The sequence below is a fragment of the Cyprinodon variegatus genome, unplaced genomic scaffold (genome assembly GCF_000732505.1).
Source record: "Cyprinodon variegatus isolate N-32 unplaced genomic scaffold, C_variegatus-1.0 Scaffold113, whole genome shotgun sequence".
Lineage (NCBI taxonomy): Eukaryota > Metazoa > Chordata > Actinopteri > Cyprinodontiformes > Cyprinodontidae > Cyprinodon > Cyprinodon variegatus.
In genome coordinates this window covers 1,331,896-1,347,661 of record NW_015150566.1, presented here as the reverse complement: position 1 = coordinate 1,347,661, position 15,766 = coordinate 1,331,896, and the positions used below count along the sequence as shown (strand labels likewise).

Genomic DNA, 15,766 nt, shown 5'->3' with positions numbered 1-15,766 from the left:
GCTAGTAAAATGGCTCAATATCGCGTGAAAATACATTTAGTCTTTTTCTTGAAAGTTTTTTCTCTTTAAATCCTTTTTTTTATATTAAGGAATATATATTTTGTCAAAAAATAGCAAGAATTTCGGCTTTAAAAGAAAATATTCTGGAAAAAAGCACAAAATTCTTTAAATGGCTCTGTACAGTTTAAAGCTAAAGCCAGACAGCTTGCCTGATACTACAGACAGAATTTGTTGCCATTTGTTTGAAATTAGATTAAATATCAAATTGACTGCTAGTTTAGTTTATAGTTTGATATGTGCTAAATTATAAACTGCACTCATTAGCATTGGAAAAACAAATGCATGACCAACAGACTAAATATTAGGGTTAGTTAGCTCAGTTGTACCCTGAGCAAGCTTTATTTTTACATTTTTTTCTGCAGTGAAGAATTTGGTACCCTAGATTACTTTTATTATGCAGGACTCTACTATATAATAATTTCTGTATTTTATTTGCATGAAGGGAGACAAAGAGGAGCACATCCAGGGTCACATCAGTCAGAGAGCCAGTATCGACTGCTTGGAACTTTTTAAGTGAACCCAACTAAAAAATGTATTTAAATTAATAAAAAATAATTATATTAATAAAAACTGAAATACCGCCTTCTGTTTGTTTGGTTTTTAATATACAGTATATTCATGAAAAATCCTTTATGTTCATATTAAAACTTTTAAAAAGGCATGAAATAGGCAGACACTGAACATTACGTTAACATTAACATTACAGTTGGTCCAAATAAATAAAACTAACGCTTTAGGAAGCTTTAGAAGTACACTATAATATTGCACATGATTTTAAAAGAGGAACAGAGAAACGCGATCAAGGCTCATCTTCTTATTATAGGCGTGGAACTGCACGCTTTGATTTTTGTTGACAAAAAAAGATTTTTTGAATTTTTACGGAATATTGCACATGATATTGTTATCTATAAATGAAGACGCTTGGTTAAGTGCTTGTTTTAAGTATTCCAGACCTGTTTGAAAAAAAAAGCAAACTGCCTCATGGCTTTGTCACTTAAGTTAAAGACGGTATAAAAGTGCAGCTGTGAAGGACCATATGTGACACAAATGAATACAGTACAGAGTAGATTCATTTGCAAGTGAGCCGATTTACTTTGAGAGGGCGAATGAGCAATACTTATCATTCATACAAAACGTGTATTACTTCGGAGGAATGTGCAAACAAAGCTTTAATAGAGGATGCCTTCCCATGCTCTCTGATGCAGGCATTTAAAGAACTCTACAGTTACAAAGAAAACTCACATCCAAGAGTAGCACTTCTACATACTCAGTGAATCTGCTTGCATAGTTGGGTGCATGCATAAGCAATATATCATGCAACAACTGCCGTACACTTCGAGAACTATGAACTCTTCTCAGCGTGTCAACACGTTGGGGGCTGATCTACTCTCAATCTATAAATGTGCACAAGCTGTAATGTCAAATGTGAAGACAGAGGATGTGCTGACTCAAACACACCATAGCGCTGTATCTACAAGTATGGTGTTCAGCAGAGACATCCCAGCTGTCTTTGAAGGTGTTGTTCAGCAGCGGGTGAGTTTTTTTTTTTTTATGTTCTTTTTATTCTTTACATTGACCCTGTGTTGATCTGAGAGGAATGTTCGGAGATGTCTGGCAGTCTGAAGAGGCCGATGCCCATGACATAACATGGACATCTCTAGACAGTTTTCAGCAGCTAGCAGAGGTGGCAACAGGTGGGGAGATGTCTGAACATTTCACAGGTTATTACCAGTAAATGTTGCATTAAGAGCCACTGCGAACCAAAGTTTCTCCTCAGTTAACGCCGGCGACACCTTTTCTCAGCCTCTCAACACATTTGTTTTTGGCTGAACAAGACAAAAAACATATTTTAAAGGATGCTGCAGAGTTTCTACACAACGCAGCATATGTAAACAGTAGTTCAGGTTAAATAGGCTTAATTGTGTTTTACCTAAAGTTACAGGTTCAATGCTTAGTAAATATTGTATTTCAATTACAAATTTGTCAACACCTGCAAGTTAAACAATTTCGGTTAAATATTTCTAATGATTATCTGAGGCACTGATTTTTTGTTGTTGACGTATGGCTCTCAATTTTGAAGGAGAGCAGTACAAAGTGATTTCAGAAAATTATTCACTGCATCAGCATGTTGAAAATCTCCATAAACATCCTTAGGTGGCTGAGCTGTCCATATTTGATCTATCTCAGCCATGGGATCTGCTTTCCATCTTGTGCAAAGTCACTTTTTTGTTACTTTCAGCACCGACTGAGCCGCTCCTCTCCCAACAGTGCTACAGACAGAGCAAGGCAATACTTTGTGTCCATGCGTAAATATTTACAATACAGTATAATATTCTTTCAACTCAATGCAAACCAATACAAAGTGCTTTGTTTAAAATCCATTCCGTAATTAATGTTTAGGTAAGTGTCCTCTATGGCAGCTGGTGTTCAGAGAGCACTGGAAATTGATGGGTGTTTTAAAAATGTCTGTCAGATGGCAAAAAAAGGAAAACACCTCAGAGCTGCACAAGAAAGACTCTCATTAGACCCTTCGGGTAAAATCACTTGGATCTCTGGCTAGTTTGTGAAGAACCGATAGGGATCTTCCTGGACTGCAGTGTCTTTTTAGCCGGCTCTTTCTTCGAAGGATCCTTTGTGACGGCCGAAGACTGCTTTTGTGCTTCAGGGGGCTTGGATTTAGTGGTGGGCAGCAGCGAATTTTTAGCTGCACCTGATACTTTAGAGGATTCCTTATCTTTGGCTGTACAATGCAGTTCTGAACCCGCATTTTGAACTTTTTTGCTCGCTGCGCGCTGGATTACATCCCCGTTGCTTTCCTCTGGAATAGCTTTCGCCTCTCCTGTCCCTGATTTACCGCTCTCGCCAGGTTTACGGTTCTCCTTAGGCCTCAAAGCGGTTTTGAAGAAGGACAGAGCTTTGTCTTCTGTCTTGCTGGTCCCTCGAGGTCCCCTTGAAGATGGAGCTGAACTAGTAGAGGAAACCCCCACACTTGAGGATCGGAGACTAGTGATAGAAGAGCTACTGCTTGAGCTGCGGCCTGCTGTCCTGTCCTCCGGAGCTCTGCCGGATCGTCCTTCAGCTCTATTCGCAGCACTCAGCCTGCAGGAAGGAGCCCCCTGGCTGACTTTCCTATCTGCCACACCACTCGCCCTCGAGGATTCTCGACTAGTGCTCCTATCTGCTACTCTAGTCCTTTCTCCAGTGGAGTGTTTCTCACTGCCTTCTTTTTTCGATGTCTTCTTCTGAGTGTGCGAGCTCTGTAACCCAATGGAACCGCTCTTCCGCTGCTGCGTATCAGGATGCAATGTCTCGGTGTTCTGGGACGATGTTTTCCTGGACGGGGTTGCCGTTCTTGAAGAAACTCCCTTGCTTGTTTTAGGTGGTCCAGTGCTTTTGTCTTTGGGGTTTGATGCGGATGCTCCACTCTTGGACTGTGTTCGAGACGGTGACTTGTCGATGGCTGGAGACGCAGGGGACAGGGAGCTGGAGGATGTTGAGGATGTGGGAGGGCGTTTCCTGGGACTTCTTTCTGCTTCCAACCCAGTCTTGCCTGAGGTCCTTTTGCCACCAATACTTTCTGTGCTCCCATTTCTTTGCTTCATCTCCTTTAAGGCTATTCCATGTCGAGGACTAATGTCCTCAGCATTGTTGTTTTCCCCTGTTGGGTTTGAGCTCCTCTGTTCTGTCTGTACCACCGACTTAAAGCGCCCCTGTTCAATTAGCCTCTTCGTTCCCACATTAGTGTCCAAAGCAGCGAGGGCTGACTTTCCTCCTGACATTTTATCTGGCTTAGGTGAACCAGAAAAACACGGGATTGTTGGCTGAATGTCAACTACCTCTCCTATCCTCTCCAGAGTCGGGGAGGAATGGGACTCTATGGAGAAGCGTGAGGGAGAGTTGGAACGAAGCTGGAGCTTAGCTGAGTGAGACCAGGAAGGTTTTGTGCCATTTTCACTCAGAGCAAGAGGGCTGGCAATGGATGATCTTGAGGAGTATGTTTGCCTCTGCATTCCTCTGACTGCTGGTCGTGTAGAAAGGCCTGCATGTTGGAAAGATACACATTAATGCTCAGCTTAATGAGAAATATGATGTACTTTAGAGGCAACAGAAAATAAAGTCTGTGCTTTTAAGGGATTGCTCTTCACCATCATCTTCACTCCTTTCACCAGCAAACTCAGCAGACTCGGAGAGAGAAGCCAGAGAGGTGCGTCTTGAGGAACCGGACGAGGCCTGGCTGGGAGGACGGCTTCCCATCAGCCGACTTATCCAGTGCTCACACAGAGAGGAACTGGTGGAACCTTATGGGGCCCAAGCAGAGAACGGTTAAAAAACATACAAAAAATACACTTAAACAAAAACTCCCCTCCTATCAAATAAGATTTTCTTCTATTTATCTGTTGGAGAAGTATCATTAAAAAAGTAAACTGAATAAAGACAAGCAAGATGCATTTATCAATCAATTTAATGAGAGTTTTGGGATCAGAAATTTAACATTTTCGCCCAAGCTATCGGTAAATGAATTTTAAATCAGTTGTTAATTGTCATGAGAAAGTGCACATGTGCAATTGTAACAAATTTATTAACATTTATCAAAATTAATCAAGTAATATTTCAGTTTCAGGTGGTTCTTCTAGGTTTTCATACATTTTTCTCCTTACTTAGGAATTAAAAAAACTTTTTTTTATATCTCCGAGATTTTAAGACAAATTTTAACAGGAATTAGAACTTAATTATTCAACTTGAGTTATATATATTTTTTTAGTTAGTTAAGTTTACTCAATCAAGGACTTAAGACAATGTTGTATTATAAAACAGTTCAACAAATGTTTAGTATAGATGTTAACAAGCAGCTAATTTGGAAACCATTTCTGTGGTTGGACTTTTATATCAAGATAAAACTAATGACTTCAACAACACAGACAGACATATTTTCATATTTCTAGCCATATTAGGACTTTACATGTACCCTTATCCTATTTAATCCTAAATTTAATTCCCACTGTACCTCTAAACCAACCCCTAACATAAAAAAGGGAGTCCGCTCCAATGGGACCAGACTTTGGTCTCTATTACACCAGCTGAACCTCAGAAATTAAAAGTACAGACACACACACACAGCATAAAAAATGTTTCAAAGGTTAAATAAAATATTTCTGATTTATGTCTGTGATGCAATTTTTACTCTTTGCACACAATAAACAACTTCTTTAGCAGTGAATCCAAATGTTTTTTTTTCATCACTTGCATGAAAAAACAAAGTAATAGCTGTGTACCGGGGGAACGTTTCATGAATTTTTACTGTAAACTCACATTTTTCACCAAACTTATTAGATTTATGTCATTTTATCTCATTACAAATTCCAATTTACTTTTATACATAATGATAACCAAAAACCTATTAAATAAATCTTACAAAAAAAATAGCTTATTCATCAAAGACACTACAATTATTGTTGGAATTGCATAATAATCAGGTTACATTTATGCAATTTAAACAATAATGTATTTGAAACAAATACACTCATTAGTAGTGTATTTGGGTGAGTATATTTTATTAATACTAATAATTAAGTCTGGTGATTATGTAGTTCAGATAGAGGTTTTATTCTAAAAATAAATTGAATTATATAAGGTTTATAGTAGGTTTGTGTTAAAATTATCTTTAAAAAAAAGTCAGTGGGAATTTAAAATAAAAATGAAAAATATTTATCTGTATCATAAAGATGTTTTAGGGATGGTAAATCTACTGCTGGAACGATCAAGATCCTGTTAGCAATTACCTCCGACAGAGCTGTTGGCAGACCAGGACGGGATTGTTGCTCGTCTTTGATAAAACAGGATGTAACCAGTCTGCTTGCAGACCTCATCTTCAGATATTGGATGAACGTCACTATCATCGAAGCAATACCACTGTCCATCAATGGAGTTCTTGCAGTAAGCTGTAAAGGAATAAGATCATGTAAATATCATGGAGGGCTCTTATCAAAAAGACCTCAATAAAACCATCACTTTATCAAGTCTACCTGTGTAATGCCCCCCCTGCATGGTCCCATGATGGTTGCAAACTGCGTACAGGTCGTACAGGTAGTCCTCAGGATCTCGGCCCATCCCATAAGGCCTCCTCCACGGCGACCAGTGGGAGGGAAGACTCCAGCTGCTCTGGCTTCTCTTCACCATGTGTGGGGCCATGTCCATGCCTGTGAGTGGAAACCTCACCATGTTCTGCATCTTAACGCGGCGATCTCCATCCTGAGGCGGGGGGTGGATGAACGTTATCCAGATATATTCGGGAACAAGACGATCAAATGACACCAGTCGTTCATCCAGACATGTCTGTACCTGTCGGAAGCGCTTGAGGTGAAGAATGAGGATGTCTGGCAGAGTCCAAAGACTCAGTTTGATGCTGCCCTGCTGAAGCTGCTTACAGTGGGGACATCTCCATGCATCATCGGGAGCCAGCTGGAAATGATGTCAAATCTTAAATAAATGACACACTTTTATAAACAACCTTTCATGTAAACTGCCTCGACAAACCATCCATACCTTTTAAAGTTTTATATATAACCACCACATTCACTGAATTATATTGGGAGTTTATATCCAACAACAGCATTATGATCTAAAAAAATATATATTTATTTATATACCTTTAAACCTTGATCACCTTTCCAAACTGTGTCAAATAAAATCCTCCCTCAGCATGACACTGCCACTACAACCATCTCCTCTTCCTTTATTATTATGTTTGGTCAATATATTGACTCATCATTAGGTGACTTAGGAAGGTATTTTTTATAACAGACACTACCGTCCAAAATTTGGGGTCACATTGAAATTTCCTTATTTTTGAAGGAAAGGCACTGTACTTTTCAATGAAGATAACTTTAAACTGGTCTGTTAGGTTTATTATTTATACATCATGTGCATTGTTATTCTGTTAGCCAGATTAGACAGAGTAGAAGGCCTTCCTTTACATTGTGGATGTCACTGTGTGTACGGAGGTCATCTAATCAGGACAGCCTTCGTGTCTTTAAAAATACACAGGATATGGGAACAAACAGGCTACTGCGGGTACTATTTAATGAAGATTCCAGTTGGGGACCTGTGAGGCGTCTGTTTCCCAACTAGAGACTCTAATGTACTTACCGGTATCTTCTTGCTTAGTTGTGCAACGCGGCCTCCCACTTCTTTTTCTACGCTGGTTAGAGCCTGTTTGTGATGTCCTCTGAAGGGGATAGTACACTCTAGTGATGTTATGAGATGAGCCGAGGCTTCGAGGCGTGTGTCGAGTAATGGAGGGGGCGTTTCCCCGAAGCGCGTGTCGAGGCGTGATTCATTTAGAGGAGGGGCCAAAATTGATGACGTCCGAGGCCTCGCTACCGTGATACCACGTGACCGCTTCGGGAAGCGGTTCGGGAAGCGCAAGAATTTTGACAGGCATTTAAACAGTCTCAGTGTTCAGTCAAGATGTGGGAGTTTGGAGGAGAGCTGCTCTCAGCTGGATAAAGTTTGGATAGATTCTAAGAATAAATTGGTTGTCTTTCCAACCAATCTAGTTGCTTAAAGCTAATTTGGTTTGAATAAACAATATAATGATCAAAATTTGAGCAAAACCACCAGATAAAGCCAGTGTTAATACGTCAGGGTTAAGAAGTATTTTCTCCCAGTTTAGACTGTCTACATGAGTGGCGTCCTCTGTAAGAGGCAGACTCTCACCCTAGAGGTTGATGGTTCAAGACCAGTCTGTCTCTTTTGAAAGTTGCATTGTTTTGCCCGAGTAAAAATATAGATTGGGTAAATTAGGTTGGCTTAGCCAAAAGATTGGTTGAACATAACTTCCAACCTGAGTGAAACCAAAAAACATGGAAAAACTATTATGTTTGAATAAAAATGACTAACACCATTCATTTTGTTCATCATTGCCCAATTTGCACAAATACTTTCACTGTCTGCTTGAGTTTCTTCACTAAAATAGCAGAAAAACTGTGCACCTTAAATGATTGTTATAAGAAATTTTACATTTAAAAAAAAACTTACAAAAGATTTTATTATACACACCAACCATTAACAATTTCAAGGGAACTGAAAAGGGGAAAAAAAAAGAAAAACAATTCCAAAAGAATTCACAGATTTTATTACAAACTGTAGTTCTGCTGTCCACCAGTATGTGGTGACATGTTCACATGAAGCCTCATGAACTGTGGGGATCGTTGAAGCAATTTGGCCAAACGGTTCAATGCCTCATGAGGCTTCATCTCACCATCACTAGTACACACCATTGTAGGAAATCTTCAATTTCTTAGCAATCTCTTGCATGGAATAGCCTTAATTTCTAAGAACAAGAATAGACTGTCGAGTTTCAGATGAAACTTCTCTTTTTCTGGCCATTTTGAGCGTTTAATTGACCCCACAGATGTGATGCTCCAAAAACTCAATTTGCTCAAAGGAAGGTCAGTTTTGTAGCTTCTGTAACGAGCTAAACTGTTTTCAGATGTGTGAACATGATTGCACAAGGGGGTCAGTTTTGTAGCTTCTGTAACGAGCTAAACTGTTTTCAGATGTGTGAACATGATTGCACAAGGGTTTTTTTAATCATCAATTATGCTTCTGAGCCAATGAACAAACACAGTGATAGTTGCTGGAAATGGCCCTCTATACACCTGTGTAGATATTGCACCAAAAACTAGACCATTTGCAGCTAGAATAGTCATTTACCACATTAGTAATGTATAGAGTGTATTTCTTTAAAGTTAAGACTAGTTTAAAGTTATCTTCATTGAAAGGTACAGTGCTTTTCCTTCAAGAATAAGGACATTTCAATGTGACCCCAAACTTTTGAACGGTAGTGAATGCATGCTGCAATTATTTCTACCTGTTAAAAAATATAAAAGCATGTTTCCTTTCCCTTCAATTACCCAAATATGTCCAACTTTTTTTTTGTTACGTAAAATCCTAACAATGCATTGAATACTGCGGTTATAAGGTTGTAAAATGGGAAAAGGTTCCAGAGCTAACAATTCTTTAGCGAGGCACCGTTTGTAGGCAGCGGGATCAATCCAAAGAAGTGGGCCAGCCTCAGCCTTACCTGCTCCTCTTTGGTGTATAGCTGTAAGCACTGGGCCAGCGTGCAGGTCTGAGGCTGCAGATGCTGCTCCTTAACCTGACGTACGCTCTCTGCATCGGGGATGTACTCATCCTCGGTTCTCTTGAACAGACTGTGGGCGTGGCACAACACACAAGTCACAGAGGGACCACACAGATCAGTCGCTGGAGCTGACAGGAGGCGGTAAGCCTCACACACACATCTGCTCGGAGCCTAATGAGGGCTGTGTTGATACTTACCAGTCTTTTGTCTCCTTGTCCCATTCAACAACAATTTTGACATGAGGTGGGCCACCCTGTCCGCAGGATTTAAAAGCCCTGGTGGGAAAGAATCAAAAATATAGTTTCGTGTTATAAAGTGAAGTAAAAATAGTGGTGAATTAATTATCAAATTAAAATCTGTTTGACACTTATTGGCACCCCTGCCAAAAATGTCTCATAAAAATAGCATTCATGGCATGCTGAAAGATAAAGGAATGTTAGACTTTTTATAAGAACAGAGGAAGTCCCACATTAAAACCTCTTAATACCTAAATTTACTTAAAACCATTAATTGTGTTTATTTTTTTTCTAATATGTATTCATATGCTTTTAATTTGGTTCTCACCTGACATTCGAACTACTTGACAAATAAAAGGATTAATCTATTAGACAAAACATAAAGTAGATATTATTAACTGAAATATTACAAATACAGTAGATAGAATTTAGGTTTGATGAATTAAGGAGACAGACATCTCAACTTAGATTCACAAATATGATGGCACACAGGGGTCTGTTTTTTCTTTTTGCTGCAAAAACTGGCTGGAGCCTGAACAAAAACACACAACAACTTATGCAAAGTCAGGACAATCAGAAAGCAGGTTGATGAAATCTCTCTGTTATATAACAAAAGCAAAGAAAGGCATCTTGGGTTCATTAAGTCTTTTAAACATCCTTTGGATTAGGGCGGAAACAATTAATCAGATGGGTTGTGATTAATCGATTATTTCAATAATCGTCAACTAATTTAGAAATTGATAATCATTGAACTGGAGTATAGAGACTGTAGAACGTGCCTTTAGCTGACAGAGCAATGATTATACCATAATTGTGAAAAAAAAAATTGCATTTAAGATAAAAACAATCTTTGCGTCTGTTAATATACTCTATCCAGAACTCCACAAGTCAAAAAGTTTAAGTTTCACTTGTTTTAATTCTGTATAAAAATCTTCTTTAAAGAATATTTGGCTATCTGATTATTTATCGATTATCAAAAATATTATCGACAGATTAATCGATTTGCTAAATAATTAGTTTGAGCCTTACTTTGGACTCTCTCTACCATTCTAAATGAAAACACAGCTGTTTGCTAAACTGAGCTTTCAGGTAACAAATGATTCAGGTGTATTTAGCATAAAACAAAGAATCAGCAGGTAAAAAAAACAACAGCAATAATTAAGTGTGGTGAAGACTCTGTAATAAGGAAGGCCTTTTAAACATCAATGTAACGCATGACATCATTGATCCCTTAAAAAAAGAGATCTAAAACTAAAAAACTGATGTTTTCTGTCAGAAACTTAAAATGGTCATTTTGGTCTTTTACCAGGATAACGATCTAGAATATATACGAGTAAATTAAAAAGGAAATTGTTCAGCTGGCACAAAATTGGAAGAATTTGTTAAAATTATATGTTTCTGACCCCATTTTCCCTGCTGATCATGTTTACTGAAACTATAGGTAAGATCATCTAAAAAAAAATATTTCTGTTAAATTGCAAATGGGCTTAAAACTTCCCTTTTTGATAAAGCTTAGTAGATAGTTAGAGTGGCTCAGGTTATCTTGAGCTATCTCTGAAGTTATGCTGCTATAAGCTTAGACTTCTGGAGGACATAGGGACCCCTTTTTCATAATTTTGCTTCATTCTATCTCTATTCTTTGACTCTGCAGAATTTGTTAGTTCAATCTCTAACGTTATGCTCTCTCTGCCTTTTCTCACAGTAGCTTCGCCTCGTCTGTTCCTGTTTGGCTGTGACTCCATTCTGGAGAGAAATATCAGCTGTGCTGCTTCCATCAACACCTTTATTTACAGATGTTGGAGATCGGCCTGTTTTCCAGTGTAGTCCTGTTTCTCTTACTGTGACTGCCGGGATGTGCTCTCTTCATCCTCTGACATGGGAGCTGGTTCAGAGCTCGTCTGCCTGGCTGTGTTTTTCCTGGACGGGGCCACCTTTTACAGTTACCTTTTTTATATCTCTGCTTCTGTCTCCTTGAACCCCAGTCGGCCTCGGCAGATGGCCGCTCACACTGAGCCTGGTTCTGCTGGAGGTTTCTTCCTGTTAAAGGGGAGTTTTTTCTCTCCACTGTCGCTACAAGCATGCTAAGTGTGAGGGATTGCATTTAAGTCAATGAGTCGATGCAATCAACTGGTTTTCCTTAGATAGAAAACTTTAAATCAATTTGACTGTATGATCTGTTGAATTGTAAAGTGCCTTGAGATGACATGTGTTGTGAACAATGTTCCTTACAGGACAGGTTGAAAATAATTGAATGAAATTTGAATTAATTGTAATGTGCCAAATTTCAGGTCTTCACCAGTCTGACTCTGTTTTAAGATTTGAGTTCATCTTGATTAAAAGTTGTTTCCAGTCTTGCTGCTCTAACTTAACATCTGAAGTTAAAATGTTACATTAGTCTTATTTTTGTATTTTAAAACATATCCATGAAACATACTCAAAAGTGAACATTATATTAAAGGAAATCCTGTAAAAACCAACATCTCAGGAGACTTAAAGCTCCTTTGTCTTTTCCAAGTAATGCGCCATTTGAGAACAGTAATGCTGCCCCCCTGTGGTGATGTATGGTACTACCGTTCCACAGAGGGATGGCAGAGCGGTTGCTCCTCTTGAGGCAGTAGGTATGTGATTCCCACCACTCCCACCACACGCAAAGTGAAGGGCCCCACCTAGAGGCAATCCAAAATATTGCAACATTAATGCAACAAACACCAAGCAGTGAAATGATTACTGTGCATGTTAAAGAGATGTACCTGCACAATAGCACCAGGACGCAAAAGATGCCTCATCTTCTCCAGTATCTCAGTTTGCAGAGTGTCCCATGTTACTGTACGCTCCAAATAGAGAATAAAGGGATTCCCGAACCTGCAGACACCATAACAATGTCAAGCTTTTAACTGGATGACATGTTTTATGCACGGCTGAGCAGTAAAGTACCTGCGTCCCTGCTGTCCAGCGCAGGCTCTGTTGCAGACTAACAGCACAATCTTCTCAGCCTGCCCACTGTTCTTATTGGGACTCTGGGGCGGTGTTGTGGCCTCTTGTATTTGCGCGGTGATCCTGCTGTTATCTGTACCGTACTTCAGGTTGTTCTGATTGAGGTTTGCATGCGGGCTCCCTGAAAGAAGCACACAAGACTGCAAGGTATGACGGCATAAACAGTACTTCGGTTATAACCCAAAACTTTCTTTTCAGAAAAGCTTTAGCTTCCTCCCCAACACCTTTATCTCTAATTTTATCTCAACACTTTGAACTATAATTAGATTTAAAAAGTGCTGCACCTTTCCTAAATGTTCCATATTTTGTCAATGGAGAACCACAAACTGTTGATAATTTTATTAGGATTTTACAAGATTCAAAATGTAATATGTAAAATCTCCAGGCTGTATTTTCTTTAGCAGGTATAGGACATTTGGAAATTTAAAGTTAAACACCTGTAGAGGCATAATCTCCTAAATTGATGAAAGCCTGATTTCTTTTAAGTCAAGTAAAAAAAAACAATTTGTTTAGAACTGCTTTTGACTGTTAAACTGTTAACTCAGATATAATTTGTTTAAGTTTGTGCTCCAACTGTTTTATTTGCTTTATTACCCACTAGGGGTGTCCTAATCCGATATTAATATCAGATAACAGTCCGATATTAGCCAAAAAACGAATATCCGATTTTATCGCCCAGCATTTAAAATCTAGGAAATGTTAACGCTAATAGAAACACCGCTTCAGTTAAAAGTTTATGTAACTCAACAGCTAATTTTACATTTACATTTTACACTTTTGTTCCCTAGTTTTTATATTAGATTACTTAATCAAGCCTTTTCTAACATTCTACAATATTAAATAAGTGATGAAAGCTGGTATGATTTGTGCTAATATTGAATTAGATCGATACCAATTCTCAAACTGCAAAATTGGTATTGTATCGGAAATAAAAACACGCCTACTTATCCTTTTTTTTTCTTTACTTGTTTTTATTCTGCTTTAATTTTACTTCTATTTTGCTGGTTAATCCATGTAAATCACTTTAAATTGTCTTTTTACTGAATTGTGTTATATAAATAAACGTTGCTTGCCTGTTAGAGGCTGTGAAAGACTTAAGACTAGGCTGTGGTTCAACTTCCTGGACAAAAACCCTAAACGTGCAGCCAGAACTCCAATGGAATGATTTTGTTTAAAAACTAAATCATTTATTAGAATGGCCCGATCATCCTGAACTAAATTCAATAAATAACCATGGTAAGACTGAAAACAAAACATAAACTCTCTATCCAACTTGACTGAATCTAAACTATTTTTCAAAGACAAAAAAGCAGAAATGTTACTGTTATGAAAAAGTTGAGGACATGCTGCTGGACTTCTACCTATAATTGCAGAGAAATGTGGTTCTATAGTATTGACTTTAAAATGCCACGCTTTTCAGATTTATGCTTGTAGGAGAAAAAAAAATGATGCATCACTGTTACAAAAAAACACCATTAAAAGATTAAAACTTGTGAAGTGAGAATAATTTTAACGGAACTATGAAGTAAGCGCAGACAAAGGCCCCATATTTGATGTCGTACCGACTCGTTTGGACCGGATCTGCTCCGGTCTGAATAGCTCAGGCGTCTCGAATGCAAAGATGGAGTCGCTCTCCTGAATGATATCAAGGTCCTCGTCGTCGTCACAGAAGGAGCGATGAAAGCCATCGAAGTACATCTCAGTGAGGACAATCTGCACGGAGACAGGAGACAAAAACAGTGAGTGGGCTGATCAGAAATTAGTCATGCACAAAGTATGAAAGCTGGCAGAAGAGGTGCAGTCACCATAATACATCAGACACCACAGGACGTCTAATAATAATATCTAATCCTCTACATAACACACTTCTCACCACGAAGCGCTCCTTCAGAAGAACATATTTCTGTAATCCTCTTATTTTTGACAGAATAATGTCTCTAAAAGGGGCGGTACCTGTTGGGCGGGGATTTTAGTCTCCTGTGCCACCGCTTGCCTCAATCTGGACATGGTGCCAGAGAGAGGCACAGCCACTCCGACTCTCATGCAGTGCGAACACTTCCCTTGGTACACCACCGTCACATACAGAGGTCTGCCAAAAAAAACACACTGATTTGTTTTTGGGGCTGTTGTTTTTTTTTTAGGACTCAACTAATGTTTCAAGAACGGGGCTAATTTTGGCCTTTGTCCTGCCACACGTCAGCTTGGTTTGACAAATTCTTTCAAGGTGAAGATCAATGTTATTGTCTTACTCTGACGCTAAATGCAGAGTCACCTTACCGTGTGTGAGGTACTGGGATTGGCAGTGAGATGCAGAGGAAAGGATCAAACGTGTTACTCTGTTTCTGGCAGTGAGGACAAGTCAGGGAGGACCTAAAAAATAAAGAAGAAACAAGAAATATTCAATGGATTGAGTGAAAATGTAAGAGTATTGCTTTAAAAATGGATGACTTTCTTGAAAATAATAACTTTTTATATTTAATTTAGTGTATTTTTTAAAAGAAATTATTCAGAACAGGCTATTGCAGGTTATTGTTTAATGTCTTTTTTTTTTTTTTGTTAGACCAACATGTCTGACTGAAAGCCTGGATAAGGATTCTTCAAAACTCAGACTTGGAGCTCATCACCTAAGACAATCATCCAAACGCCAGGGAAAACATAGAAAACGCTTCCCAGCCTTTATACGAGGGGGTTTTGATTGTTTTACATTGATTATAAAAAAAGAGTAAAAAATAAATAAATATGTGAGAGTTCCCCAGGCCCAAGTGTCAGAGATCCTCTAAAATACTTAAAGGTATAGTGGATGATATTCACGAATTTCTGAAAAGACCCGCCCTCTCCACTTAAAAAAAAAATGCATATGCACAACCCTGTACCCGCTCCTGAGAGGGAACGCTTATTAAAAGCATATAACTGTTTAAAAGTTTCTGTTTGCATCGCTCATACAAGCTTACTTTCCAAAAGAAGATTTGCAAATTTTCCACTATGTCAGACTAACCACCGGTAAGTGAAAATGGGGAAGAGCAAGTAGGACGGTCGTTTGTAAACATATCACCAGAATGACTGACAATTAGGAGGACCACTTATTTTGATGATCCACCTGGACAAATATCCTCCCCTATATCATTAATTGTTGACATAAGCAAGTTTTCAAGGCAAGGCAAATATATTTTTTATAGCACAATTCAGTACAAAGACAATGCAAAGTGCTTTACATGATTAAAATATAGGAAAATAAAACAGAATCAAAGCAAGTAGGAAAAAAAAATAAAACAGAATAAAAAATTCAGAAACAAAAAAGAACATTAAAAACAGTTGGACTAAAGAAAATAAA

The 15,766-nt window shown here is 38.5% G+C and overlaps 1 protein-coding gene across 1 annotated transcript in view; it reads right to left on the bottom strand.

The window, feature by feature from the left end:
- Positions 1 to 1,211: 1,211 nt before the first annotated feature.
- Positions 1,212 to 15,766, bottom strand: part of LOC107085025 (ubiquitin carboxyl-terminal hydrolase 31-like) — a 23,811-nt gene continuing 9,256 nt past the window's right edge. The window contains exons 4-16 of the mRNA XM_015375149.1: positions 14,713 to 14,805; positions 14,389 to 14,524; positions 13,998 to 14,148; positions 12,376 to 12,556; positions 12,192 to 12,303; positions 12,013 to 12,107; positions 9,403 to 9,480; positions 9,146 to 9,275; positions 6,400 to 6,519; positions 6,084 to 6,309; positions 5,841 to 5,999; positions 4,206 to 4,358; positions 1,212 to 4,099 (exon numbers count right to left, since the gene is read on the bottom strand). Coding sequence (XP_015230635.1) covers positions 2,601 to 4,099; positions 4,206 to 4,358; positions 5,841 to 5,999; positions 6,084 to 6,309; positions 6,400 to 6,519; positions 9,146 to 9,275; positions 9,403 to 9,480; positions 12,013 to 12,107; positions 12,192 to 12,303; positions 12,376 to 12,556; positions 13,998 to 14,148; positions 14,389 to 14,524; positions 14,713 to 14,805 — 3,133 coding nt within the window. The 3' untranslated portion in view covers positions 1,212 to 2,600. The remainder of the gene's footprint in view (positions 4,100 to 4,205; positions 4,359 to 5,840; positions 6,000 to 6,083; positions 6,310 to 6,399; positions 6,520 to 9,145; positions 9,276 to 9,402; positions 9,481 to 12,012; positions 12,108 to 12,191; positions 12,304 to 12,375; positions 12,557 to 13,997; positions 14,149 to 14,388; positions 14,525 to 14,712; positions 14,806 to 15,766) is intronic.